The sequence below is a fragment of the Ceratotherium simum genome, chromosome 10 (genome assembly GCF_057802395.1).
Source record: "Ceratotherium simum simum isolate JZ-2026a chromosome 10, ASM5780239v1, whole genome shotgun sequence".
Taxonomy (NCBI): Eukaryota; Metazoa; Chordata; class Mammalia; order Perissodactyla; family Rhinocerotidae; genus Ceratotherium; species Ceratotherium simum.
This window is the reverse complement of record NC_141909.1, coordinates 82,197,634-82,224,774: the sequence shown is the minus strand read 5'-3', so window position 1 is coordinate 82,224,774 and position 27,141 is coordinate 82,197,634. Positions and strand designations below refer to the sequence as shown.

The window sequence follows — 27,141 nt, the reverse complement described above, 5'->3', positions numbered from 1 at the left end:
TGCCAGAGTTTCTGCCGCACCCTAAACCTCTAATTTTTTAGTGAGCATTGGGGCTAATGGGTGTAGAAATAATAATTACATTTTTTCAAATACACTGCATTCCTTTGTTGATATGGATCATTAATGATTGATTTATTCTAGCCACAATGCATCCTCTGAAAAAGAAACACGGACATCGGTGTCCGACCCTCCAGCTTGAATCACAACGTTTTCACCTGCAACCATGAGACCTAAGTCACTTAACCTTACTTTATCGATAAGCTTTAGTTTGCTCACTGATAACAGGAATAATAATGTTGTATGATTGGTAAGAAAAAATAAAATGTGAATTACTTTGCAATTTATTCATTATTTTCTCTACATCTTTCATTTAAAATCTTCACAAGATTATATTATACATATGTCTCCATATCCATAAACTCCAGGAAAATGCAAACACTTGACTCTACAGGATGTAAATATTTACATTATAATTTCTCCTTTTGAGGAAGTGACAGTGATTCATGTGTGTAGACCCCATAAACGGCAGAAACGCTGGGGAGAGGCCCGCGGCGCCCCGCCGAGCCGCCCGCCGCCGCCCTCCGGCCCGCGGGCCCCAGGCGCACCTGCCGCTCCGCCCCTCCTCGCCGTGCCCCGGGCGGGCGCGCGCCTCAGGGGCAGCAAGGCTTTACAAGGAAGAGCTTCATTCTTTCAGCAAGAATTTGAGGGCATTCTCTACGTGAGGCATCGACGGGGATGAGAGTCCGGAGTTGAATACAAGTCGGTCTCTGCGCTCAAAGAGATTCAGGTGCAACAGGAGAGGGTCACAGATCAGGCACTTTCATGCGAGTGACGCACGCTGTGACCGCTGTGGACCCGCACCCCGAGCACAGAACAGAGGCGTCTAACCCAGGCCGGGCTGCGAGCGCCCGCAAGTCAGGGGTCCGGAAGAGGCAGCAGCACGTGCTGTAAGAGGGCAAGCCGTAAGCGATGGGGACAGAGCAGCCAAGGGACACCTGCTGTGATCTCTCAAGTCTCTGTCCCCCCCAGGACTCCGCCCTGCCACCCCTACACCGCCACTAACACTGACAAGTGCAGATATGACAACCAATGCGTTTGCGCAAACATCTGCGCGGAAGTGCCGGTTGTCAGATGCCGGCCCACGTCTAAGAAGGCTTTTCTAGAGACCCAGACAAGTCGCTTGGAGGGAGCAACCTAAGAGAGAAAGAGAAAAACCGTGTTTACTAAGCTGAGTTCCTGGCACGTGGAACAGATCAGAAAGTGCCATGCGCTGGTGCCAGCCCAGGAGGGGGGCACTGTGAACGGAGATCATGGGCCTCGGGCAGCCCAGGGGGTCACAGGCGTGGGAACAAGGTCCGGGAGAGAGCAGCACGCCCTCTCCCCACTATTGCGCTCTCCTTCCGTGCTCTCTCTCCTCCGGGCTCTTTTTTTTTTAAATTGTGGCAAACATAAAACTTATCATTTTAAGTGCATAGTTGAGTGGCATTAAGTACATTCATCTCGTTGTCAACCACCACCACCCTCCATCTCTAGAACTTTTTCAGCAGCTTCTTTTAAAAAGTTCTTCCTATCCTTTTCTTTCTCCTTTCTAGGCACTCAACTAATCATAATGGAATTTGTTTGAAATTGTATTGTTGAACGAACTGAATAAAATTCTTCACAATCTTTCATTTTGAAATCTTTCAAAGAAACCCCACCAGTGAATTCATTGTAAGTTTCATTTGCATCTGGTCCTTGGTTGACTTTTTTCCTTCCCTCAGAGAAGGACCAGCCTCTCCCCAAATATAAACTCAGCTGTTAGAGGGTGGACATTTATCCACTATACCCCGTGTGCTCCAAAAAGACACTCTCATATAACACAGCTCCCACACAGATGACACAAGACTTCTCGACAAGACACAAGACTATTGGGCGTATGAACTGGGCAGATGAATGGGCCAATACCCAGAAAACACACTTTCCTCCTTTTTACACACTAATGTGACCCGGGCTGTGAAAGACCACTGTGCTTGTAGATGAACTCACAGATGCATTTGCTGTGTGTGCTGACAATTGACTTTGACTTGAACACTTCACAAGCCATTTGGGTGAATTGTTTTCCAAATGACAAGTCAGTTATTGCAACACCATTTACTGTCTAATCCATTATAATAACGAAATTACCATACATACCTAATTTTGTTTCTGAATTTCCTACTCTGGTCTGTTGATCTAACTATTCCTACATGAGCACCATTTTATTATTACAGTTTTATATTATTATTGAAATATTCTTCATTTAAAATTTTTGCTTGAATATTCTTATGTTTATTTGTACAGATGGAATTTAAGTCTAGAATCACATTATAAAAGCATCCCATTGGGATTTTGATTGGGATCACATTAAAAATGTATAGATTAATTTTGAATGTTTATATTTTTGCAAAATTAAGTTCTTTCATCTAGGAACATGGACTATGTCTCTCCATTTATTCAAATCTTCTTAAGGTTAATCAAGATAGACATGATTTTTATAACCTACTGAGAAGATTGACAGCTAAAAACGAATTTTAATAAAAAGTGACGAGTGTTGATAGGGGAAGTGTTTACACGTCCACAAGACTCTGCAGATCAGATCACCAAATCACTCGTATAATCACTAAACATCAGTAAGCATGCTCACTCACGCTCACACACCCACGCGCTGACACACGTCATGCTGTTGCCTGCCCCGGCCTTCGCCTGTCCTATTTCCTTGACTTGGAATGCTGCCCCTCCTCCCCCAATCCTCGTGCCCTTATGTTATCTATGGGGTGACTACCTGTCTTTTAAAAACCTACCACTGTCATCACTTTGTGCCTCCCTCCTTTTCCTGCACCCAGTTCATCACCCCTTGCTCAGTCGTACTCCTGTGCTCACCTGTGTTTCCACTGCCACACGTTTTCTTGTGTTCTGACCCCACTGCCGTCTGTGCGCTCTCTGAGAGATGCCCAGTGCTTAGCACAGTCCTGATGCCTTTGTGAGTGTTTGTTGTGCTGGGCTACAAGCTTCAGAAGATACTCTTAAGGAGGCTACCATGCCAAGTGTTTTCTTTCTGTTTTCCCCTCGCCTTCTCTACTAGTGAAAGCTCCTTGTCACCCCAGTCTCGTGGATCAGCAAATACTTCATTTCCACTGGCCAGTGTTGTCGTTGGCGGCATATGGAAGAGTCAGCAGTCCTGGGTGGAGAAATGGGGAATGAGGCCTAGCTGAAGGCCCAGTGACAGAGGCTTTCTAGAGCAGACGTATTTCAAAACACTCCAGGCTCAAATGCTCATGCTCTGCTTTACTTCCAGAGCCGCTCCCTTACAAAACTCTGCTTAAAACAAGAAGAGCATTAAGAGGCTGGCCCTGCCTTCCTCAGCTAAACTCCCCTCTCCACAGGTGCACAGCAAGGGCCCTTTGTCTCTGATGGGATAGGCCCAGGCTTCAGTGAGAAAGATGTGTGATGTGGGCCCATCCAAATATTAGCTGTGGACACTTTCCTACTTCGAAAGCATGAGACACTCTGCACTCAGAGCCTTGCCTTCCAGAGAACACAGTCACTTCTGTTTTACTTTTTCCAGTAGATTGAGGCTTGCCACTTGCAGTAACCTTATCTTCACATTGCCCAAGATTTGGAAAGTCAGCGTTTAGGCCTGCTGATCTTTGCGCAATATCTGCTTTCCATTGGTCTTCTCTGCGTGGGCCCCAACAGCAGGAGAGAAACCAGAGAAACAGGAGGACACCCTGAGGGTGCACAGAGGCCCCTGGGAAGTGGATGAACTTCGAGGGACTGGGACCCACCCGTTGTTCATCATGTCTTTGGGGGAAACTTGCCTTAAATTGAAGTTAAATAAACAAGTTTTACCTCCTGCACCTGGTATTAAGATGTTTCCAAGATGCAACTATAATCTGTTGCAAAATCAATATTTTTCATGTCACTATCTGATCATACAATGAAGGTCAATTTATCAAATTAGAAAAATGTTGCACAATGGGGCAACATTGAGTCATGGAGTTTTTTAAAAACCAGATCTAACCGAAGCTAGATTGAGGCCTGTCAGGTCTGATTGTCATTTTCTTAGGGTAGATTTTAAAGCCAAATTGACAAGTGTGTCAAGAAAAGTTAGGCTCACATTCCATTTAGTGTGTGGTCCTAATTGAACATTATTCCTAATAACTGACATTGCTGTGGCATGACCTCACAGGGAGGGGCAGGTGTGGGAGGCTCCTGTCGGCTCCAGCCACGAACACAGGTTTAACCAAAGTGAGTCTGGTGTGCATTTTCCCACTGGAGCAGTGAGTCGAGAAATTGTGTTTTGAATTGTTTTAAAAACATCTGTAATCTAAAAGTGGAAACAACCCAAATGACCATCAACTGATGAATGAACAAATAAAATGTGATGTATCCACACAATAAAATATTATTTGATATAAAAGGAATGAAGTACTCATACATGCTACAACATGGGTGAACCTGGGAAACATGACACTACGTGAAAGAAGTCAGGCACAAAAGGCCACATATGCTAATGCCTATGGGGATTCTTTTGTTTTGAATTATTTTGTTGAAGTCATATTGCTTTATAACATTTTGTAAATTTCAAGTGTACATTATTATGTTTCAGCTTGTGTGTAGACTTCGTCGTGTTCTCCACCAAAAGTCTAGTTTCCATCTGTCACTGTACACATGTGCCCTTTACCCCTTTCACCCTCCCCGTGCCCCCTTCCCCTCTGGTAACCACCAATACGTTCTTTTATCCATGTGTTTGTTTATCTTCCACATATGAGTGACATCATACCATATTTGTCTTTGTCTGACATATTTCACTTAGCATAATACCCTCCAGGTCCATCCATGTTGTCACAAATGGCACGATTTTGTCTTTTTTATTGCTGAGCAGTATTCCATTCTATGTATATACCACATCCTCTTCATCCAATAGCCAAGACTTGGGGTTTCTTTAGGGAGTGGTAAAAATGTTCTAAAATTTATTGTGGTAATGGTTGCCCAACTTTGTTAATATACTAAGAATTCCTGAATTTTACATTTTATTTGGGTGAATTGTATGGTATGTGAACTATATCTTAATAAAGTTGTTTAAAAAAAATCTGTACAGTTTTTGTTGTATATAAGACCCAGTTAAAACAACCCCATTTAATGCAATCAAGGGATACCTTTTAAAACAAACTTTTTTATTTTTACTTTGTAGAAAAGTAAATATCTTATGATTATATCTTAAGTTTACCCATCTTGTCAGAAACCAGGGCGTTAGATATAGTCAGGGGTGTAGGATCCCAGAACTTCACACCTCTATATTCCTTTCCTCAGAGGGCCAAGGGGGCACAAGGGACAACGGCCAATGGCCTTCATACCAAGCATAAAGATGCCCTCACCTCAGTTCTTTTCTGTCCTGCCCACACCCATCTGGGCTACGCCACTGAGCACTGACATTCTGGGCTCTACCAGGCTCTCGAGTGCCCACAGCTTATACTCCTCAGAAAAGCCAATGTACTCAAACACAGTAATTCTTCTCTAAGACATGGAAATCTGGTGGAAGCAAAGAGAACTTTACTTTCATGCTGAGAGTCACTAAACATCACTAATATCACCCACTTTACAAGTGACCGTTTCAGACCTGGCCTTCCCTCACACTATCAAGACTTCCATTCCTGCCCTTACTCTCAACCAATGACCTTAACTTACATCCTTTGACTGGACCTCCCTGTTTCCCCACCTCCAGTCTTCCATCCCCCTGTGTTGGCCCCCTATTCTTCACTCCTTCTGTTACAGTTGGTGGCATGTCCTGGCTCCAGTCAGAGAATCCATCCCTCCCACGTTCCCAAGGACCTGGCACCTGGAGGGAACTTACTCACCTCTCTCTCTTCTGCATTGTAAGGTTCTATCTTCTCTAAATTATGCCTAATAGAACATACATATGCTCTAGTATATAGTACCTCCTTTATTTATAAACTCCCCCTTGATCCCAATCCATTATCTCCTCTACCTTATTTCTCTGCCCCCTTCACAGTCTCAAAAGAACTTTCTGTAATCACTGCCTCCGCTTCTTCGCCTTCCATTCTTGCCACATCCAGTCATCACTTCTCTGTCCTCATTTTATTTGGCTTCTTAGCAGTATTTGGCACAGTTAGCCACTCCCTCTTTCTTGACACACTCTTTTCTCTTTTTTTCTGTGACATCACACTCTTCTGTTTTCTTTTCTCCCTGCTTACCACACCTTCTTGGCTTCCTTTGTTTTCTTCTCTTTCTGAGTCTGACCTCTAAATGCTGGAGTACCTCTGGGCTTGATCCTGGGCCCTCCCTAAGGCTTCATGATTTATACTCTCATTGCCAGTCTGGATGAGGTTGGGAGCTGGGTGAAGTTTCTTGGTAATCTAGGGGCTTAAATTTTGGTGCTCGTATGTGGACAGACTAAGAGGTAGTGGACACAAATAAGACAGGATGTTAAAATTTTATGTGGGTAAACCTGAGAATGTTCAAAGGGCTATATCTTCAGTGAAAAAGTTGATTAGAAAAATATACAAAGGAAGATGATAAAGATTTCTTGGTCTGGGAGTCTGAAAGATTTCAAAATAAATGTGTTTTAAATTATTAAGAATATAAGTAAAGAAACTGAAACTGAAAAAAATAAACAAGACTCTCCTCAATAAAAAGGATAGGTAGACTTGAAAAAGACTGGAATAGAACTTCTAGAAATTAAAAACCATGCCATTAAAATGAAGACCTCTTGAATGAATTAAACAATGAATTGGGTACAGTTGAAGAGATAATTACTGAACTGGAAGATAAATCAAAGGAAATCACTCAGAAAGTAGCACTGAGAGATAAAGAGATGGAAAATAGGAAAGCGGGCTTAAGAAACATGGAGGGTAGAATAAGAACATCTCAAAACTTTCCAGAAGTAATGAAAGACATAAATTCTCAGACTCAGAAATCACAAGTCCCAAGTAGGATAAATAAAAATAAATCTACAATTAGTCACATCACGGTGAAACTGCAGAACACCAAAGAGAAAAAGAGATCCTAAAAGCAGCCATAGAAAAAAGATGCATCAGGGGGCTGGCCTGGTGGCATAGTGGTTAAGTTCACATGCTCTGCTTCGGTGGCCAGGGGTTCACCAGTTCAGATCCTGGGCGTGGACCTACACACCGCTCATCAAGCCATGCTGAGGAGGTGTCCCACATAGAGCAACTAGAAGCATGTAGAACTATGACATACAACTATCTACTGGGGCTTTGGGGAGAAAAAAGAAAAAAAGAAGGAAGACTGGCAACAGATGTTAGCTCAGGGCCAATCATCCTCAAAAAAAAAAAAAACAAAACTATAATTCCCATTTAAAAAAGGAAAAAAAAGACGCATCATCTACAAAGGCATGTTAATTAGAATGACTTCTCAAATGCAATAATAGAAGCCAGAAGACAATAGAAAAATAGTTTTAACCAGCTGAGGAAAAATATCAATCTATAATTGTATATCTAGCTTAAATATCATTCAGCAGTAAGGACAAAGTAAATTATTAGATAGAAACTAGGAGAGTTTACCATTAACAAGCCTCTCTGAGAGAACTATTTAAAATTATAATTCTGGAATTATAATTAATTTGACTCAAAAGGAAAGAGTAATAGGCTTCAGCAAGCAATAGTGATCAAAGAAGTTGATAAAGTTGAGTAAATGTAAAGAAATGATGACAATATAGAAAATGATAATAACAATTTTTAATTCAGAGGTGTCAAACCAAGATGGAGCTAACATACTGGACAAAAATAAGATAAAATGAGATGATTAAAAACAAAACCACATATGATAAACAAAGAGAAAACTAGAAGAGTCATAAGACAGAACAACCAAACTGAATTGGCAGTCCGAAACAAATGGGACAAGAAACAAAGGAAACACAAAAGAACCAGAGAATAAGTGACAAAACAGCAACATTAAGCCCTCATATATCAATAATTACCCTAAATGTAAATGGATTGAACTCCCCAATCAAAAGATACAGAGTGGCAGGATGGATTAAAAAGCAAGACCCAACAATATGCTGCCTTCAGGAAACACATCTTAGCACTAAAGACAAGCACAGGCTCAGAGTGAAAGGATGGAAGACAATACTCCAAGCTAATGGCAAACAAAAGAAAGCAGGTGTTGCCATACTCATATCAGACAAAGTAGACTTCAAGATAAAACAGGTTAAGAAAGACAAAGAAGGGAAATATATAATGATAAAAGGGACACTCCACCAAGAAGACATATCACTTATAAATATATATGCACCCAACATAGGAGCACCAAGTACATAAAGCAACTATTAACAAACCTAAAAGGAGACATTAACAACAACACAATAATAGTAGGGGATCTTAACACCCCACTTACACCAATGGATAGATCATCCAGACAAAAAGTCAATAAAGAAATAGTAGACTTAAATGAAAAACTGGACGAGATGGACCTAGTAGACATATATAGAGCACTCCATCCAAAAACAGCTAACTACACATTGTTCTCAAGTGCACATGGAACATTCTCTAGGATAGACCATATGTTGGGAAACAAAGCAAGCCTCAATAAATTTAAGAAGATTGAAATCATAACAAGCATTTTTTCAGACCATAATGCTATGAAACTGGAAATGAACCATGAAAAAAAAATGGGAAAGTGACAAAAATGTGGAGATTAAACAACATGCTACTGAACAACCAATGGATCATTGATGAAATTAAAGGAGAAATAAAAAACTATCTGGAAACAAACGAAAATGATAATATGGCATATCAAACCATATGGGATGCAGCAAAAGCAGTCCTGAGAGGGAAACTCATAGCGATCCAAGCCCACCTTAACAAACAAGAAAAAGCCCAAATAGGCAACCTTAAATTACACCCAACAGAACTAGAAAAAGAAGAACAAACAAAGCCCAAAGTCAGCAGAAGGAGAGAAATAATAAAAATCAGAGCAGAAATACATGAAATTGAGACCAAAAGAACAGTAGAAAGGATTAATGAAACAAAGAGTTTGTTGTTTGAGAAGATAAACAAAATCGACAAATCCTTAGCCAGGCTTACTAAGAAAAAAAGAGAAAAGTCTCAAGTAAATAAAATAAGAACTGAAAGAGGGGAAATTACAACGGATACCATGGAAATACAGAGGATTATAAGAGAATACTATGAGAAATTATATGCCAACAAATTGGACAATCTAGAAGAAATGGATACATTCTTAGACTCATACAACCTCCCGAAACTGAACCAGGAAGAAATGAAGAATCTGAATAGACCAATCACAAGTAAAGAGATTGAAATAGTAATCAAAAACCTCCCAAAAAATAAAAGTCCAGGACCAAATGGCTTCTCTGGTGAATTTTACCAAACATTCAAAGAAGATTTAATACCCCTCCTTCTCAAACTATTCCAAAAATAGAGGAAGATGGAACACTTCCTAAATCATTCCACGAGGCCAACATCACCCTAATACCAAAGCCAGACAAAGGCAATACAAAGAAAGAAAATTACAGGCCAATATTGCTGAGGAACATTGATGCAAAAATCCTCAACAAAATATTGGCAAACCGAATACAACAATACATTAAAAAGATCATACACCATGATCAAGTGGGATTTATACCAGGGACGCAGGGATGGTTCAACATCCGCAAATCAATCAACGTGATACATCACATCAACAAAACAAAGAATAAAAACCACATGATCATCTCAATAGACGCAGAGAAGGCATTTGACAAGATACAAAAACCATTTATGATAAAAACTCTCAACAAAATGGGAATAGAAGGAAAGTACATCAACATAATAAAGGCTATTTATGACAAACCCACAGCCAACATCATACTCAACGGGGAAAGACTGAAAGCCATTTCTCTGAGAACAGGAACAAGGCAGGGCTGCCCACTCTCACCACTCCTGTTCAACATAGTACTGGAGGTTTTGGCCAGAGCAATTAGGCAAGAAAAAGGAATAAAAGGAATCCAAATAGGTAACGAAGAAGTGAAACTCTCACTATTTGCAGATGACATGATTGTATATATAGAAAACCCTAAAGAATCTGTTGGAAAACTGTTAGAAACAATCAACAACTACAGCAAATTTGCAGGGTACAAAATCAATCTACATAAATCGGTTGCATTTCTGTATGCTAATAATGAACTAACAGAAAGAGAGCTCAAAAAGATAATACCATTTACAATTGCATCAAAAAGAATAAAATACCTAGGAATAAATCTTACCAAGGAGGTGAAGGACCTATACAATGAGAACTACAAGACATTATTGAAAGAAATCCATGATGACATAAAGAAATGGAAAGATATCCCATGCACATGGATTGGAAGAATAAACATAGTTAAAATGTCTATATTACCTAAAGCAATCTACAGATTCAATGCAATCCCAATCAGAATCCCAATGACATTCTTCACAGAAACAGAAAAAAAGAATACTAAAATTTATATGGGGCAACAAAAGACCCCGAATAGATAAAGAAATCCTAAGAAAAAAGAACAAAGCAGGAAGCATCACAATCCCTGACTTCAAAACATACTACAAAGCAATAGTAATCAAAACAGCATGGTACTGGCACAAAAACAGACACATAGATCAATGGAACAGAATTTAAAGCCCAGAAATAAAACCACACATATATGGACAGCTAATTTTCGACAAAGGTGCTAAGAACATACAATGGAGAAAGGAAAGTCTCTTCAATAAACAGTGTTGGGAAAACTGGACAGCCACATGCAAAAGAATGAAAGTGGACCATGTGCTATCGCCATTCACAAAAATTAACTCAAAATGGATCAAAGACCTGAAGGTGAGACCTGAAACTATAAAACTCATGGAAGAAAATATAGACAAGACACTATTTGACATTGATTATAAAGGAATCTTTTTGGATGACACGCCTACCCAGACTAGGGAAACTAAAGAAAAAATAAACAAGTGGGACTTTATCAGATTAAAGAGCTTCTATAAGACAAATGAAACCAGAATCAAGATGAACAGACAACCCACCAGCTGGGAGAGAATATTTGCAAAACATACATCTGACAAGGGGTTGATCTCCATAATATATGAAGAATTCACACAACTGAACAACAAAAAAACAAACAACCCGATCAAAAAATGGGCAAAGGAAATGAACAGACACTTCTCCAAGGAAGATATACAGATGGCCAATAGGCACATGAAAAGATGTTCAACATCACTAATCATCAGGGAAATGCAAATCAAAACAACACTAAGATACCACCTCACGCCCGTTAGAATGGCTATGATCACCAAGACAAAAAACAACAAGTGTTGGAGAGGATGTGGAGAAACAGGAACTCTCATACACAGCTGGTGGGAATGCAAACTGGTGTAACCTCTATGGAAAACGGTATGGAGATTCCTCAAAGACTTAAAAATAGAGATGCCCTATGACCCAGCCATCCCATTACTGGGAATCTATCCAACGAACCTGAAATCAACAATCCAAAGAGGTTTATGCACCCCTATGTTCATTGCAGCATTATTCACCATAGCCAAGAAGTGGAAGCAACCTAAGTGTCCCTCAACTGACAACTGGATTAAGAAAATGTGGTATATATATACAAGGGAATACTACTCAGCCATAAAAAAAGACAAAATCATCCCATTTGCAACAACATGGATGGGCCTGGAGCGTATTATGTTAAGTGAAATAAGCCAGAAAGAGAAAGACAAACACTGTATGATCTCACTCATATGTGGAATATAAACCAACACATGGACAGAGAAAACTGTACTGTGGTTACCAGGGGCAATGGGGGTGGGGGGTGGGCACAAGGGGTGAAGGGAGTCATATATATGGTGATGGACAAACAAAAATGCACAACCCAAAATTTCACAATGTTAAAAACCATTAAAACATCAATAAAAAAATGAGATGATTAAAGTATTCTAAGTAGCAATTTAATTTCTTTAGAAATATTGGTTAAGTTTAGATTTTGGTTGGTCAAAAATTCATGTTAAAATTTAAGGGTAACCACTTACCTTGTACCACATATAAAAAATTAACTCAAAGTGGATCAGAGATCTAAATGTAAGAGCTAAACCTAAAAAATTCTTAGAAGAAAACATAGGGTAAAATCTTCATGACATTGGATTTAGCAATGATTTCTTGGATATGACACCAAAAGCACAGGCAACAAAAGAAAAAATGGATAAATTGTATTTCATCAAAATTAAAAACTTTTGTACATTAAAGAACACTATCAAGAGAGCGAAAAGAAAACCCACAGAATGGGAGAAAATATTTTCACATCATTTATCTGATAAGGGATTAATATCCAGGATATATAAAGAACACATACAACTCAACAATAAAAAACCAAACAACCTAATTCAAAAATGGACAAAGAACTTGAACAGATATTTCTCCAAAGAAGATACATAAATGGCCAAGGAACACACGAAAAGATGTTCAATATCACTAGCCATTATGGAAATGCAAATCAAAATGCAATGAGATACCACTTCACACCCATCAGGCTGGCTACTGTCAAAAAAAACAAAATTATAAGTGTTGGTGAGAATGTGGAAAAATTGGAACCTTTGTGCATTGCTGTTAAGAATGTAATGTGGTGCATCTACTGCAAAAAAACAGTTTGATGATTCCTCAGAAAATTAAAAATAGAATTACCATATGATCTAGCAATTTCACTCTAGGTATATACTCAAAAGAATTGAAAGCAGAGACTTGAACAGATACTTGCACGCCAGTGTTCACTGCAGAACTATTCATAATAGTCAAAAGGTGGAAATAACGCAAGTTTCCATCAACAGATGAATGGATAAACAAAATGTGGTATATACATCTTCAGCTATAAAAAAAGAATAAAATTCTGATATATACTCCAATGTGGATAAACCTTGAAAACACTATGTTAAATATTTCAGATAGAAAAAGACAAGTATTGTGTGATTCCACTTGTATGAGGTACCTAGAATCATCAAATTCATAAAGACAGAAAATAGAATAGTGGTTACCAGGGGCTGGGGGGTGGAGGGAGTGGGGAGTTATTGTTTAATGGCTGCAGTTTCCATTTGGGATAATGAAGAATTTCTGGAAATAGACAGAAGTGATAACCATTCACAACAATGTGAATGTACTTAATGCTGCTGAACTGTACACTTAAAAATGGTTAAAATGGTAAATTTATGTTTTGTATATTTTGCCACAATAAAAATTTAAAGGTAAACATTAAAAGCATAAAAATAAAATATAATAAAACTATGACTTTCAAACCAGTAAAGAGGACAAAGGGGAATAAAATGAACCCTACAGAATAAAGAAAAAAGGAGTAAAGAAAAGACATGGTAAAAATAGCTGAAAATAAGAAGGTACAAATAAATCCAAATGTATCAGAAATGGCAATAAATATAAATGGACTAGAATCACCAGTTAGAAACTGAGATTCTGAGTCTGTACACTTACCATACCTATTCCAATCACTTTATCATTTATGTCTCTAGCCCTGATCTCAATGCTGTGTAACAGATTTCTGTGTCTAGCTTCCTACTTCACATCTCCTTTAGAAAAAGAATAGGCATCTCAAACTTAGCATGGTCAAAACAGAAGTTTGAAGTCTTTCCCCTAAACATGTTCCCTAATTTTCCTTCACCTCAGTCTTCCTCATCTGAGTAAATACCTTCACCATCCACCTAGCTGTTCAAGACAAAAATCTGAGTTATCCTTGGTTCTTCTCATTTTTTCATCATTCCTCCACATCTAGTTCATCAGTAAGTCAGTCCTGTCTTTTTGTCTCCAAAACACCTTGTGAATCTGTCTGCTTCTTTCCATCTCCGTCACTGCCATCCAAGTCTGAGCCCTCCGTAACTTCTCTAACTGATCCCTCCACAGGTCTCCTGATGTTTCTCTTACCCCTATACAAACTATTATCTATACGGAAGACAGAGTGTTTTTACTTGTAAAACACTCTATGTTGTCAATATTATAACATTATATTTTATAGTTTATGAAGCACAATAATAAAATAACACTTGTGAACCTACTACCCACCTGAAGAATTAGCAGAATGTTCTTGCAAAAATTAAATCTGAATGTATTACTCCCCTGCTTAAAACCTCTAATGGTTTCCCATTATACTTGGAACACAATCTTGACTCCTTTCTTCTCCAAATTCCTTTTATACTCTACTCTCCAACTGACCATGTTCCAATCACCTTGACCTTCTTTCTGTTCCCAGAATATGCCCCAGGGCCTTTGCACTTGCTGTTGCTGCTGCTGCTGCTCTAAATCTTCAGAGGGTTGGCTCTTTATGTCATTCAGATGTCAGTTTAAATATTACCTCCCCAGAGGCCCTGCTCTGACCACATTATCTAAATAGCATTTCCACTTGCTGCCATGACTCCTGTTTCACTTTCTTCAGCTCTTATCACTATCCAAAGGTATTAATTCATTTTGCTGTTTATTCTCTGTCTCCTTCTATAAGCTCCATGAGAACAGAGACCTTGTTTGTCTTGTTATTCCCAGGTGTATCCCTAGTGCCTGGGACACAGTAGGTGCTCAATAAACATTTGGTGAGTAAATAAGCAAACAAACACATCTGAAGTAAGCTGTCAGTTATCAATTGTGGTGAACAGTCCCTTGTTAGATTTCTCTTTGAGCTCTTTGTTGTCAAGTCCACCTTATCTTCTTATGAATAGTTCATCACAGTGAGTGACCCTAGAAACTTTGAAAACCTTGTAGCCAGTATATTATTCCAGCATCCCTCAATCTAGTTTGGTTTAGAGCACTGGAGACAACTTCCGGTTTGCAACTGGAACCTAACAGCCTCACTCTGGAGGGGCCATAGTCTCTTTAGTAAGTGACTGCTGGAAAGGTGGGCCAGTACCGAGTATTTTCCCTGATTCCTCTCATGAATTCAGCCAGATTATAAAACTCTAGATCATTCCGTGTGCTTTCCTGTGGGTTATCAATAAAGCACATATCGCCTTTCTACTCCCATGCTTGCATAAACTATAGGTAGTTTTAGATCACGAAGGAATCTCACATTGCCCAACCACTTTTTTTTTTTTTTTGTGAGGAAGACGAGCCCTGAGCTAACATCTGATGCCAATCCTCCTCTTTTTTTGCTCAGGAAGCTTGGTCCTGGGCTAACATCCGTGCCCATCTTCCTCTACTTTATATGGGACACCGCCACGGCATGGCTTTGACAAGCAGTGCGTCTGTGCACACCCAGGATCCGAACCTGCGAACCCCAGGCCACCGCAGCGGAGTGCACGCACTTAACCACTACGCCATCGGGCAGCCCCTTACCCAACTTCTTGTAATGATCCTGTTCAACGGCCTGGGGTTCCATGCCTCTTCCATAAATTCACTTCTGTATTGAGCACCTACCAAATGCAGACACTGGGCTGTGTGCTGGAAATAACGCTGCAGTGGGTCTCAGACTGTAGTGTGGCTAACAGTTACCTGTAGTGTTGGTTACAAATGCAGGCTTCTGAGATCCAGCCCCAGTCTGGCAAGTTTCAGGTAGGGCCAGGATTTGCACTTCTTAATTCATATTACATCTAATGCATGGGTCTGCCAACTACACTCAGACAAACACCCAAGGGGAATTTGCTGGTGTTAAAGTGTGTGGGAAATACAGCATCTTACTCTAGTGTCCTATACATGTGCCCATCACCACCATCAAAGAAAAAAAAGACCCGTTCTCCCAGTTTGCCAACATGGTGGGCATCAGTTCTCTATTCCTAGCATCATTGTTTACAAAAGGATTCCACTCTACAAAGGCAATTATTTCTAAAAAAATTAAATTGCTATATCTTGCCAAAGAGTATTTTTTTTTAGTTTATAGACTTCTTTTTTGAGCAGTTTTAGGTTTACAGAAGAACTGAACAGAAAATACAGAGAGCTCACATATGCCCCCTCCCCTCCTGCACACAGTTCCCCCTTGACATCTTGCTTAGTGTGGTTGACATTGTTACAATTGGTGAACCAATATTGAGATGTTCTTATTCGCTAAAATCCATAGTTTACGTTAAGGTTCACTCTTGCTGGTGTACATTCTGTGGGTTTGGACAAATGTATAATGACTGTAGCCGCCATTACTGTGTCATACAGAGTAGCTTCCCTGCCCTAAAAATCCTCTGTGCTCCACTATTTATCCCTCCCTCCCTCCCCTGAAAGAGTGTTTTTAATTTTAACAGATGCCTTTAAAGGATCAAGTCTAGCTTCGTCATTCATTTGCTTATTTTCATAAATATCTTTAGTCTCAAAGTATGAATTTGCATTAGTCTTTGAACTTGATACAATTTGCTTCTTGTTGGATGGCTACTACTGCCACAGAGGTCTGCTTCACTCGGCCGTTGGCCATGGTCTCAGCCACATGCCAGAGCCGCTTTGCCCTGTGTGTCTTCCTTGAGCTGCCTCCTGTCCTCACACACCCATCATAGTGAGGCTCCAGGAAGGAGGAGGGTCCATGGTGCTGGGGTTTTGTTAAAATTCGTGTTGGCTGGGCTGAGTCTTATTTGCAGAGTCACATTCTCAAAGAATTGTATAACCAGCTGTGGTCTAGGGCCCGAGTTGAGGGGGTAGCTAAAACTTCTCCAAACACCTGGCTGCAAGTCCACGGGGAGAAGGTCCCAGCCTGAGCGGGTGTGGCCGGGGGGTCCTCTAGAAGGCCCTCGAGAGGCAGTAACGGACCTACTGTAGAAAAGATCTTGCAGGTAGCTTTATCTCATCTGCTGATTCACTACATGTGTTATTGATCTCTGCTTCTGAGCGTCCCCAAAAGGTAATTTTCAGGGTCCCTGTCCTTCTGCCTCCTCTTACCCATTTTTATATTCAAAACTACAACATATCCGTTTTCTATGCTTCTGGATGAAGAAAATGACTAGATTTGGTTGTAAGGTCATTGTGGATATTAACTATCAGCAAGGAGTAAAAGAAGGTGTGACTATAAAATTTCTATTCTCACAGATATTTTGAAACTTGTGTGTACATTTAATTTTTTTAACATGGAAAGGCTGCATAAAGAATACTGAATTAACCGGAGGGAGTGGATAATTTTTTCACAATAATAGAGCTTAGTGTCTACTTCATTCTATCTGTGCTCTCTACCAATACCTAAATGATTCTCCACCCGTCAGTGTGTACTCTCTACCTCCCTGCTGAGAGGCAGCCTGCCCTTATACACTGCCCTGCCAACACCAAGACACTGACAAGGCTTCCCAGTGGGAATGTGCTCCCAGGGCCAGATTCCACAGACTCCCACCTGGGCACCATTCAGGCTCTGGCCCAGCTGATGTGGCTTCAGTCTCTGGTGGCCATTTCCTGAACACAACAAAGAGAGCAGGGGGCATCTACTGACTCCAATCACACCCTTTGGTTCAGACAGTGGCTCAGGTCTCCCAGAAGAAGGAGGTGAGATGGGCCTTCCAGGAAGGAATTCTTCTGCCTTTCAGGGGACAGCGAACCTGAATCAACTCTGTCGGCCAGTGTTGGGGGCCTCCTACAGTCTGCCCTCCTGCCATCACAGCTGCATCCCCCACTCCTGAGTCGTCTTAGCCCCAGGAGTCACAGACTTTCAGTCTTAGATAGCTCAGCAGGAGCTGAGGAGCATCTTATGGGATCTCTCATTTCACGATGGGAAGAGGAAAATTCAGAGGATTGTGGTCGCCACATTTGCTTGGAAACCCCTCATCCTTTATGTCACATTGCAGTGAAGCCCCCCGAGGACAAGGACGTGAAAAGGTCTGAGGCCTTGGGCACGAGGTGATTAGTGGGTGCTTCTCTGCTGCGAGAGAGGGGCGCCAGGCAGGAATGAAGTTTGCCGTCGGACCCTCTATTTCCCCAACCTGCTCCTGTCCCAGCCCTGTGACTCACTCTCTGGGGAAACTCTGGACAGAGGGAAGAGGCAGACAGTGCACTGGCCTGTGGTACCATCTGCCTGTGCTTACAGACCTCCAGAAAACAAGCCCCGAAAGCAACATAAAATATCGCTGAGAATACATCTCCCCAACTTGCCATCAAAGAAAATCACCTCATATTTTTTTGACCATAAACAAGGCTTTCACTTTCTTTTTTTCAAATAACAGTTTTATTGAGATATACATCACATACCATAAAACTCACCCTGTTAAAGTATATAATTCAGTGTTTCTAGTATATTCACAGAGTTGTGCAACCAGCACCACCATCTAATTTCAGAACATTTTCATCTCTCCAAAAAGAAACCCTGCACACGTTGTTTCTCCCTCCTCCCAACCCCCAGCAACAACAAATCTACTTTCTATTATCTATGGATTTACCTCTTCTGGATATTTCATATAAATGGAATCACATATTCTGTGTCCTTTTGTGTCTGTCTTCTTTCACTTAATATATACATTTCCAAGGTTCATCCTTGTTCATGTACAACATATATCAGTACTGCCTTCCTTTTTAACGCTGAATACTATTCCATTATATGGATATACCACAATTTGTTTATCCGTTTGTCCATTGACGGACATTTAGGTTGTTTCCATCTTTTGTCTATTTTGGATAATGCTGCTACAAACATATGTGTACAAGTTTTTGGGTGGATGTGTGTTCTCAGTTCTCTTAGGTGTACCTAGGAGTGGAAGTGCAGGTCACCTTCTTTTTAAGTGAGTGGAGCACTGCAATGGACATGTCACCCTCTTGTCACATGTATGGTTAGAGCCAAATATTCTGGAAATGTATCCTGATCTCTTCCGTGGTCTGAATGGAGTGACAGTTGTGCACTGTCATCCAGCCCCTTCTATGTACCAGATTAGGAGCATATTAATGGACAATACAAAGCCCCTTCCCTAGCTCACATCTGTGTTCCCCCCAATTCGTGCCCCTGTCCCTGTCTCTATTCAGGCCCACAGCAGTGCAAGAGTCTTCCTGCTAGTCCCCGTCCCCTATTCTGCTTCCCTTAAGTCCATCCAGATATCAAGGTGATCCATCTACAAAGCTAGCCAATATGGCCATGTCACGCCTCTGCTTTAAACCCCTCGGTGGAGTCCATCACCTATAGGATAAAGCCAGCACTCTTTAAGGCCCACACAAACCAGCAATGACATGGCCTTCACCTGCTTCTCCAGCTGCATCAGGAGCCCAGCCTCCCTTGAGCTTGAACCGCACCTACACAGAGCTGCTTGCAGTTCTTTGACACCTCCTCGCGCTCATGCCCCCATGGAATCCTCTCCATTTAATCATCCCGCTGCACATCCATTGCCTACTACGAGCCAGACACTGGCACTCAGCAGTGCACAAGACAGATGCACTGGCTTTCTTCCTAAGATCATCCTTCTCCCAGGGGCTCCTATTAATCCATCCAGGCTCCTCTCCCTTCAGGAACTTTCCACGAACCCTCCACTGACTTGCTGCCTGTGCCATTGCAGCGGGAGGCAAGAGAGCAGTGGATGGGTCCTTGTATTCTGGAAGCAGGTGGAGCTCGGCCTCTCACTAACTGCGAGACTTCGGCAAGTCATGTAACCTTTGAACTGCAACTCCCTCATCTGCAGGATGCGCAAGGTGCGTGGGACAGGAAAAAGAAGACCACGTAAGGTGCGCAGCACACTTCTGGGTTCATCTCGGGAAGATAAGCTAGCACTTATTTTTACCACTACTTGAGCATGTAACATACTAACTTTTCCAATGGAATTATCACATTGTACTGCATTTATTTACATATTCCTACTCCCCTACTAATCTAAGAGACTCTCAAGGACAGTAACTATTATTAACCTTGGAATCCCTCATTCTTGGCACATTACTTGAGAATAATTCGTGGGTTTGCCTTCTGCTTATTATCTTAATTACTCAAGAGGCAAAGATGTGGGAATCCCATGACACTGGGCAGCTTGGTGCTTTCCTAGTAGCAAGTAGGATGATCCCAGCAAAAGAAGGAATCTGAGTGACTGACAGATGGGCCACACTCGGACGCCTATGGTGTGACAGTCAGTGTCCCTCCCCCCACAACAGGTCTGTTTTCACGGTGGTCTCCTCTCCCCCCAGTGAGCCTTGGAACCTCCTCCCTGCACTGACCAGAGTGCATACGGGCCAGCTTGTCCGTTACGGCAATGGGCGCCAGCGCCCTCTGCGTGGCCATCTGACCTCTTGAATATGCAGGTTCCCAAGATGGGGGAGCCTGGGTCCGAGTCCACTGTTCATACTTCTGATTTCCTACAGGCGACCTCAGTGAAGCTTCTACCATCAGGCCGAGGCCCCAGTGGTCCTCAAGCTTTGCTGCACAACAGAATTACCTGGAGGTCTTGAAAAATACTGATGCCTGGCTCCCACCCTGGGACTTCAAGGGTTTCTAAAGCTCCACAGGGTTTTTTTAAATGCTTATCAAAGATTGGAAACCCTGGGGGCTAAGCTCACACAGCAAAGAGTGGCTCTAGAGGTGCCCACCTCTGGGTGTATGGGCCAGAAAGACCACGGAGCGACTGTGACATCACAGCTGAGGCTCCTGTCATAACACCCAGGACAGGTGGGCCGCAGCCACTGCTCGAACTCTTAAACAAAGAAATTACTATTTGGTGAGGTATGGTAGATTTTTCCATTATGGAATGCCACTGTTTGAAAAACAAACAAACAAAAACAAGACAAAAAGTGAGTTTTAAAAAATTAAGATGAAATTTGCCCCCAACTTTCTCTCCTTGCTCCTGACTGCTAACTATTTTGCTTTGTTTTGCTTTTTGGAGTTTTTCTCTTTTGCAGCTCACTTCTCTTCTATCAACACTCCTATTTCATGGGATGCACTTTGCAAGAGATCCCAGGGAAGACAACATGGATGGACATTGAGGGTATTATGCAAAGTGAAATAAGTCAGAGGGAGAAGGGAAGAAGTCAAATACCGTATGATTTCCTTCATTAAGTAGTAGATAATAACAACAATAAACAAACACGTAGAGACAGAGATTGGATTGGTGGTTACCAGAGGGGAAGGGGGGAGGGAGGAGGGCGAAAGGGATAATTCGGTGCATGTGTGTGGTGATGGGTTGTAATTAGTATTTGGGTGGTGAACATGATGTAATCTATGCAGAAATAGAAGTATAATGATGTACACCTGAAATTTATACAATGTTATAAACCAATGTTACTGCAATAAACAAAAAATTTAAAAAAATTAAAAAAATTTCAAAAAAAAAAAAAGAGACATGGTCCCTGACTCCAGGGAGCTTACAGCCTAAGGGTAGAGACAGAACCTGAACAATGAATAATTCTTCAAAGCACCCGGAGGCTGGAGAGAGTGAGGGACCACGGCAATAGTCCGGGCCAGGAGAGCTAATGAGGTCCCAACTAGGGCAGTGTTTGTGGCAAGGAGAGTTGAACACGCAATACAGTTCAGCAAAAGCTGAGAACCCACTAGGCATAAAGGGAGAGACATCATGGAGGCAGCCCAGCGAACGCTGGAAGACAGCGATAGTGTTCCCCATGCTGTGGACCATTGAGTGGCGTGCTTTCCTCACCAGACCCGTTGCTCACACATTTAGTACCACCATGCGCCAGGGCATGTGTGCCAACACAGCGTGCACACACCCAAGGCCGGCGGGAACCGGGAGGACGCACTTCCCTGCCCTGGGGTTCTCCTCTCTTTTCCTTCACGGGGCTAGAGTCTCGTTTGCTGCGCAACATGGAGGAAGGACACCAGACACCCCACTTCTGTCCAGAATTTGACTGTACCCCACAGAATCCCAGACAGATCAACCTATGCTTTGGTAATGAAAGAGTGGGAGAACTTTACTTCTTTAGTGATTAAATTAGATGCAAAAGACAAGATTAATTATCAGTTGGAAATTCATTTTCCCTCTCTCCTAGGAGGTTGCCTTCTGGGAAGTATATAATTATCCTGGCACCAAACCAACTATGAGAAACCAAGAGTGGGATGATTATTGTGTTGATTCTACAGAAGTTCTGGTTGCACACCTCAGAGGCCATCTGGGAAGCTGTGTCTGGCCAAGCATCGGTAGGTCTCAGCTCCCGTGATGAATTTAGTTAGGAGGTCTCATAATAAAACTGGCTTCTCTTTTCCAAGGGGAGCAACATGCTTCATGTACGACTCTGTTTATCTTCAGTTGCTGAAAATATGCACTACTGCTCATGACGTGTCAGACAAGGGTTAGGCTGTATCAGCAGGGTTCTGCTGCAGAGAACAAATCCACTGTAGCTTAGTATTAGCAGGAAGAGATTTATTACAGGATTTTCAACAGCTTACAGTATGATGTAAGAGTTGAGGAAACAGACACAAGGTTCACAAATGACTCCCAAAGCCACGCTTCAGAACCAGGCCACCGAGGAAGCTTCTGCCTCTCCTCAGATTTGGAAGCTTCCAGCTCTGAACCTCTCTTCTGCCTCCATCGGCCCAGAGGCCACAACTTCTCTCCTGGTTCCAGACCCAAATCACACTGTTGCAATCTGCAGCAGCAAATGGATGGCGTGGGGCCCAGTGCTCAACTTCCTCCCGGCCATTGGCTTGTCCTGGGCCCTCCACCCGACAGACACCCCCACAACTGCGCCTGCCAGAGCAGCCAGCTGGGGCCCACGCCTCACTTAGGCCCCAGAGCCCACTCGAGGGTGTCTAATCTGCTGAACACAAACCAGACTCAGGTCCCTAACTGCAACAAGGCTGCAAATGGAGAATCTCACATTCTGTTTCTGCAGTGCTGGAAGGACAGTGGAAAGAATGCCACACACTAGGCCGTGTCTCCACACAGAGTCTCTTGTGAGGCAGGGAGAGGATAGAAACTCTCAGACCCATTCCCAGACTTAGGAACCAAGGAAATCCTGTCTCGCCATGATTCCTTCCCCAGCGTTTGGTCTGAGTAAGCTGGGCTTCTCTCCATCTCATATGAGGTGTGTAATGGACATCTGGGTTCTGTCATATCATGTGCCCTGGATGCATCCCCTCCCACTTCCTCTGCTTGTAAAAGTCTTACCCAGCCTTCAAAATACAGTTCAAGTCTTCAGTGAAGACCTCAACTACTCTGTCCTCGTGCAGTCTCTCCCTGGGTACTATCCATTAGAGTATCTCCAAACCACTTAGCACCTATGTAACCTCGTGTGTGAGGCCGTTGACTGCCCAATAAGTGCTTCCTCTATAATAATCTTGACTCTCCAATTAGATGGAGAACTCCTGTAGAAATAACTGGGACCAGGTCTCTTGCTCTTCTTGTATTCCTAACAGTTTTATAGCTCAGTGCTGAAAACAGAAAAGCCACTCAATCCCCCACTCAGAAAAGTCTGTTTCCTGCATCATAAAAGGGGATAACGATGCAGCCCTGCTTCTCTGTGTGCGTGGGGTTTCGAAAGAGTTAACGTACAGAAAAGGCACTGTGGTCTTTACTGTTACTGCTGCTGAACAGAATCTGCTCTTATTACCAAGTCATCCTGCAAACGAGCCTGAGAACTTGGCCCACGAAGCTTGGGCCCTGGGTCTTCCTTTCAGGGCTCCTCTGCCCTGTGGAGACACGAATAGTCTGCCTGTCTCAGGCAAATAGCTAAAGTGAAGCAAGTGAAACATGAAAACAGAAGACAGAAGATGAGACAACTAACGTGGTTTGGGCTTTACTGCAGGAATTAATTATAGTTGGCTCAAACGCAAACTTCTCGTTTCCGCCCTTCTCCAAAACAAATAGAGTTGGGTAAGAAGGCTATCCCTCAACACTTTGAAGCCAAGTTCTCCTTTTTTTCCCTTCCAAGGAGGTCTGTATGGCAGCCACAGAGGTGGTCAGTCTTGGTGGAAATGGTTCTGACTGCTCACAAAAGCAAAAGGCCCCCATGGGCTCTGGTCCTCTCGGTTCCTCTCCAGGCTCGTTGTGCAGACGGTTCAGCCTCGTGAGAGGGGCTGAGTGGTGGGTTCAGGCAGGAGAGAAGAGGAAACATTAGGGGGTGTTCAGTGTTTCCCCTAGATCCCTCTCTTCACCCTGAGAAAAGAAAAGGAAGGCAAACGGACTTTTTATGAGTTTTGTATATCTATCTCCAACATAAACCCAAATTCACTCAAAATATTTTAAATCTGTTCTGCATTTTCAACAGAAAATATTTTCCCCAGAGAAGTTGATGTGGTGTTGCTTGAGAAGTACAACTGAAATACACAGAATAAAAATTCACAGATACATTGAGAGCATGTCTGATGAGACAGCTGAACTCTGGGATGACTTTGCACCCCAGTCTGGCTTCTTAGTACAGACTCTAAGTACTGTGAGGTATCCCAGCCACAAGCCCTTCTTCCATTTCTCTCATCACTGATTCATATTTATTAGGACAAAATTGTGATTTCTCATGAATTTGAGCTAAAACAGCCAACCTTTCTTAAATCTTTCTATTTGTTGGTCATTCGTGCCTTTTCTATGCAAATTCTTATTTGTAGTAAATATCACCGCTATTTTCCCTGCCCCATGTGTGATTAATTGCAGCAAAATGTTATGAAAGACCATATTAGTGGCTCTGAATATTAAAGTCCAAAGGACAGGCAGTTGTCAACAATTTTTGAGCAGCTATCCCAGGAAACAACTCTGGCTTGGGAGGTGACATTTTTTACAGAAATGATAAGGAAGGCTTGATGGTCCACTCAGCTCTAGTGTTTGGGGTAGAAGAGTGATCCTTGAGGCTACATAGGGTTTGGTGGTTTTAAAAAATATTCCAGGGCCGGCCCCATGGCTTAGTGGTTAAGTGCACGTGCTCTGCTGCTGGCGGCCCCGGTTCGGATCCCTGGCACACACTGACGCACCACTTGTCAGGCCATGCTGTGGCAGCATCCCACATACAGCAACTAGAAGGATGTGCAACTATGACATACAACTATCTACTGGGGCTTTGGGGAAAAAAAAATGGAGTAGGATTGGCAATAGATGTTAGCTCAGAGCAGGTCTTCCTCAGCAAAAAGAGGAGGATTAGCACGGATGTTAGCTCAGGGCTGATCTTCCTCATAAAAAACAAAAAAAAGAACATAAAAAATATTCCATATCAAAAATTTTGGCCTGTGGATGCTCATGGAGCTGTAGGACACACGGTGCCCGTGCAGGCACTTGTGCACTAGGAGGGATCACCACCGAGTCAGGAAACAACCGTGTGGCAGTTCCAGCCTTCTCTGCTGCTCGCAAGATGGTATGAAGGAGAAAGTGGACGGCTCTCCGTTGAAGTGCATTTTCATTTTTCTTCTGGGTCATATCCTTTTTTGCCTCACCACCATGATAGTTTTTACACTTTTCAGTGTTGGTCCTTGCAAAGCAGCTACAGATAAGACACAAGCCTTAAGGCATAGATTTGGTATATCTTCAGCTGCCTTTAAGGCATGAAAGGAGTTGTTTCCCTGACCTGCAAATAATGAAATAGATGATCCACAGCCCAGTGTTGAAGAACTGAAGCCCTACTGACTTATTTTAAATGACAAGATGTGATGGAAAAAAAGGCCAAGATTTCCTGAACAGTACATCTCTTGTAGAAAGAGTAATATTTCCTAAAAGTGCTAAAGTTGCATAGTTGACAAGTGTAGGAAAAATGAAATCCAAGTATAAATTTGTATGAACAAGACGGGGAAAGGCTCTTCCAGGAACTGTTAAGAAAATGATGAGATTAGCCACAGACTGGGAGAAATTATTTTTCAGTACACATTATCTTCCAAAGGACTTCTATTCAAAATACATAAGAAACTCCTATAAATCCATGATAACAAGCAATCCATTAAAAATAGAATGAATGACTTGAACAGCATTTCACAGAAGATACATGTATCGCCAAAAAGCACATGAACAGATCCTCGACATCATCATCAGAGACATTGAAATGAAACCATATTAAGGTACCTTCACATCCACTAGAATGGCTAAAATTAAAAGACCAACTATGTGAAGTATTGGCAAAGATGTAGAGCAACTGAAACTCTTGTACATTGCTGGTAGAAATATCAACTGGTACAGCCACATTGAAAAACAGATTGGCTGTTTCTTATAAAGTTAAATATAGACTTACAATGTGACTCATCAATTCCACTTCTAGAAATAGAAATAAAAACACATTTTCACAAAAAGACTTGCACACAAATGTTCATAGAAGCTTTATTCAAAAAAGCTGAAACATGGCAGGAAAAAAAAGAAATATTTTTTGTTTTTGTTGATGCACAACCAAGTGTCCATATGATGGAAACTTTATCTACTGCTCAGCAATAAAAAGAATGAACTCCTGACACCCACAGAAGCAGGGATGACTCTCAAAACATTATGCTGAGAGCAAAAGAAGCGGGACGCAAAGAGCTCACACCATCTGAGTGCACTTATGGAAAGTTCTAGAACTGGCAGAACCAACCTCTAATGACAGATATCCCATGAGCAGTTGCCCAGGACAGGAGGTTAGCAGGAGAATCAACTGCAAAGGGCACAGGGACCTTTCTGTGACGGGGCAATGTTCTACATGTTGACTGGGATGTGGCTACAGGGGAGCACACATTTCTCAAGACTCACCAAATTATGGATGTAAAATGTGTGCATTTTTCTGTGTATAGATTATACTTCCACAAAGTTGATTAACAGCAACAAAAAAGACTTCTTCAAAATTAGTCGCCTGTGAAATGCTCTACCTCTCTTTCAAGTTGGCAGATTTTCATGTGGACATGACAGAAGTTGGCTCTGAGATTTAGTAACCATCATAAAAATATTGAGCAGGACTCATTTTTACCTGGTTTTAGTATACTCATATTGCAAGTCAGGAACTTACTTTGATTTTTCAACAGATTCCAGATTTAACCTTAAAAGCACTTTTAAGCATGATTTTAAATTTTCCATGCAGCTATCCCTTAGAGGAACTGCTGATTCTGCGCTACTATTCTCCAGAAAAGGGCATTTTAAAAAGGAAAAAAAAAGAAGAAAAATTTGAGACATTGCATTCTAGAGTTTGTGTGCGTTGTAACTTTTGCCTCAATTTACCCTGTACTTTCTATTTGAAGCAATGCTTTGAAAATGCCTACAAGTGCCTGTTAACAGTCTGTCATAAACATGTTTTTTAAGAAAGAAAGAACTAAGAATATCCGTCAATTCTCTTGATCATGCCCTCATCAAATCAGACTCAGGCACATCCTGCCATCTGTGCTCCTTTCTTCTCCTGCCC

General features: G+C 41.8%; 1 protein-coding gene across 1 annotated transcript in view; it reads right to left on the bottom strand.

Moving 5' to 3' along the window:
* Positions 1-20,248, bottom strand: part of LOC101404040 (large ribosomal subunit protein eL8-like) — a 29,003-nt gene extending 8,755 nt beyond the window's left edge. Inside the window, 3 exon segments of the mRNA XM_014791187.2 lie at positions 1,064-1,194; positions 17,297-17,355; positions 20,080-20,248. Coding sequence (XP_014646673.2) covers positions 1,064-1,194; positions 17,297-17,355; positions 20,080-20,248 — 359 coding nt within the window.
* Between the last annotated feature and the right edge of the window lie 6,893 nt (positions 20,249-27,141).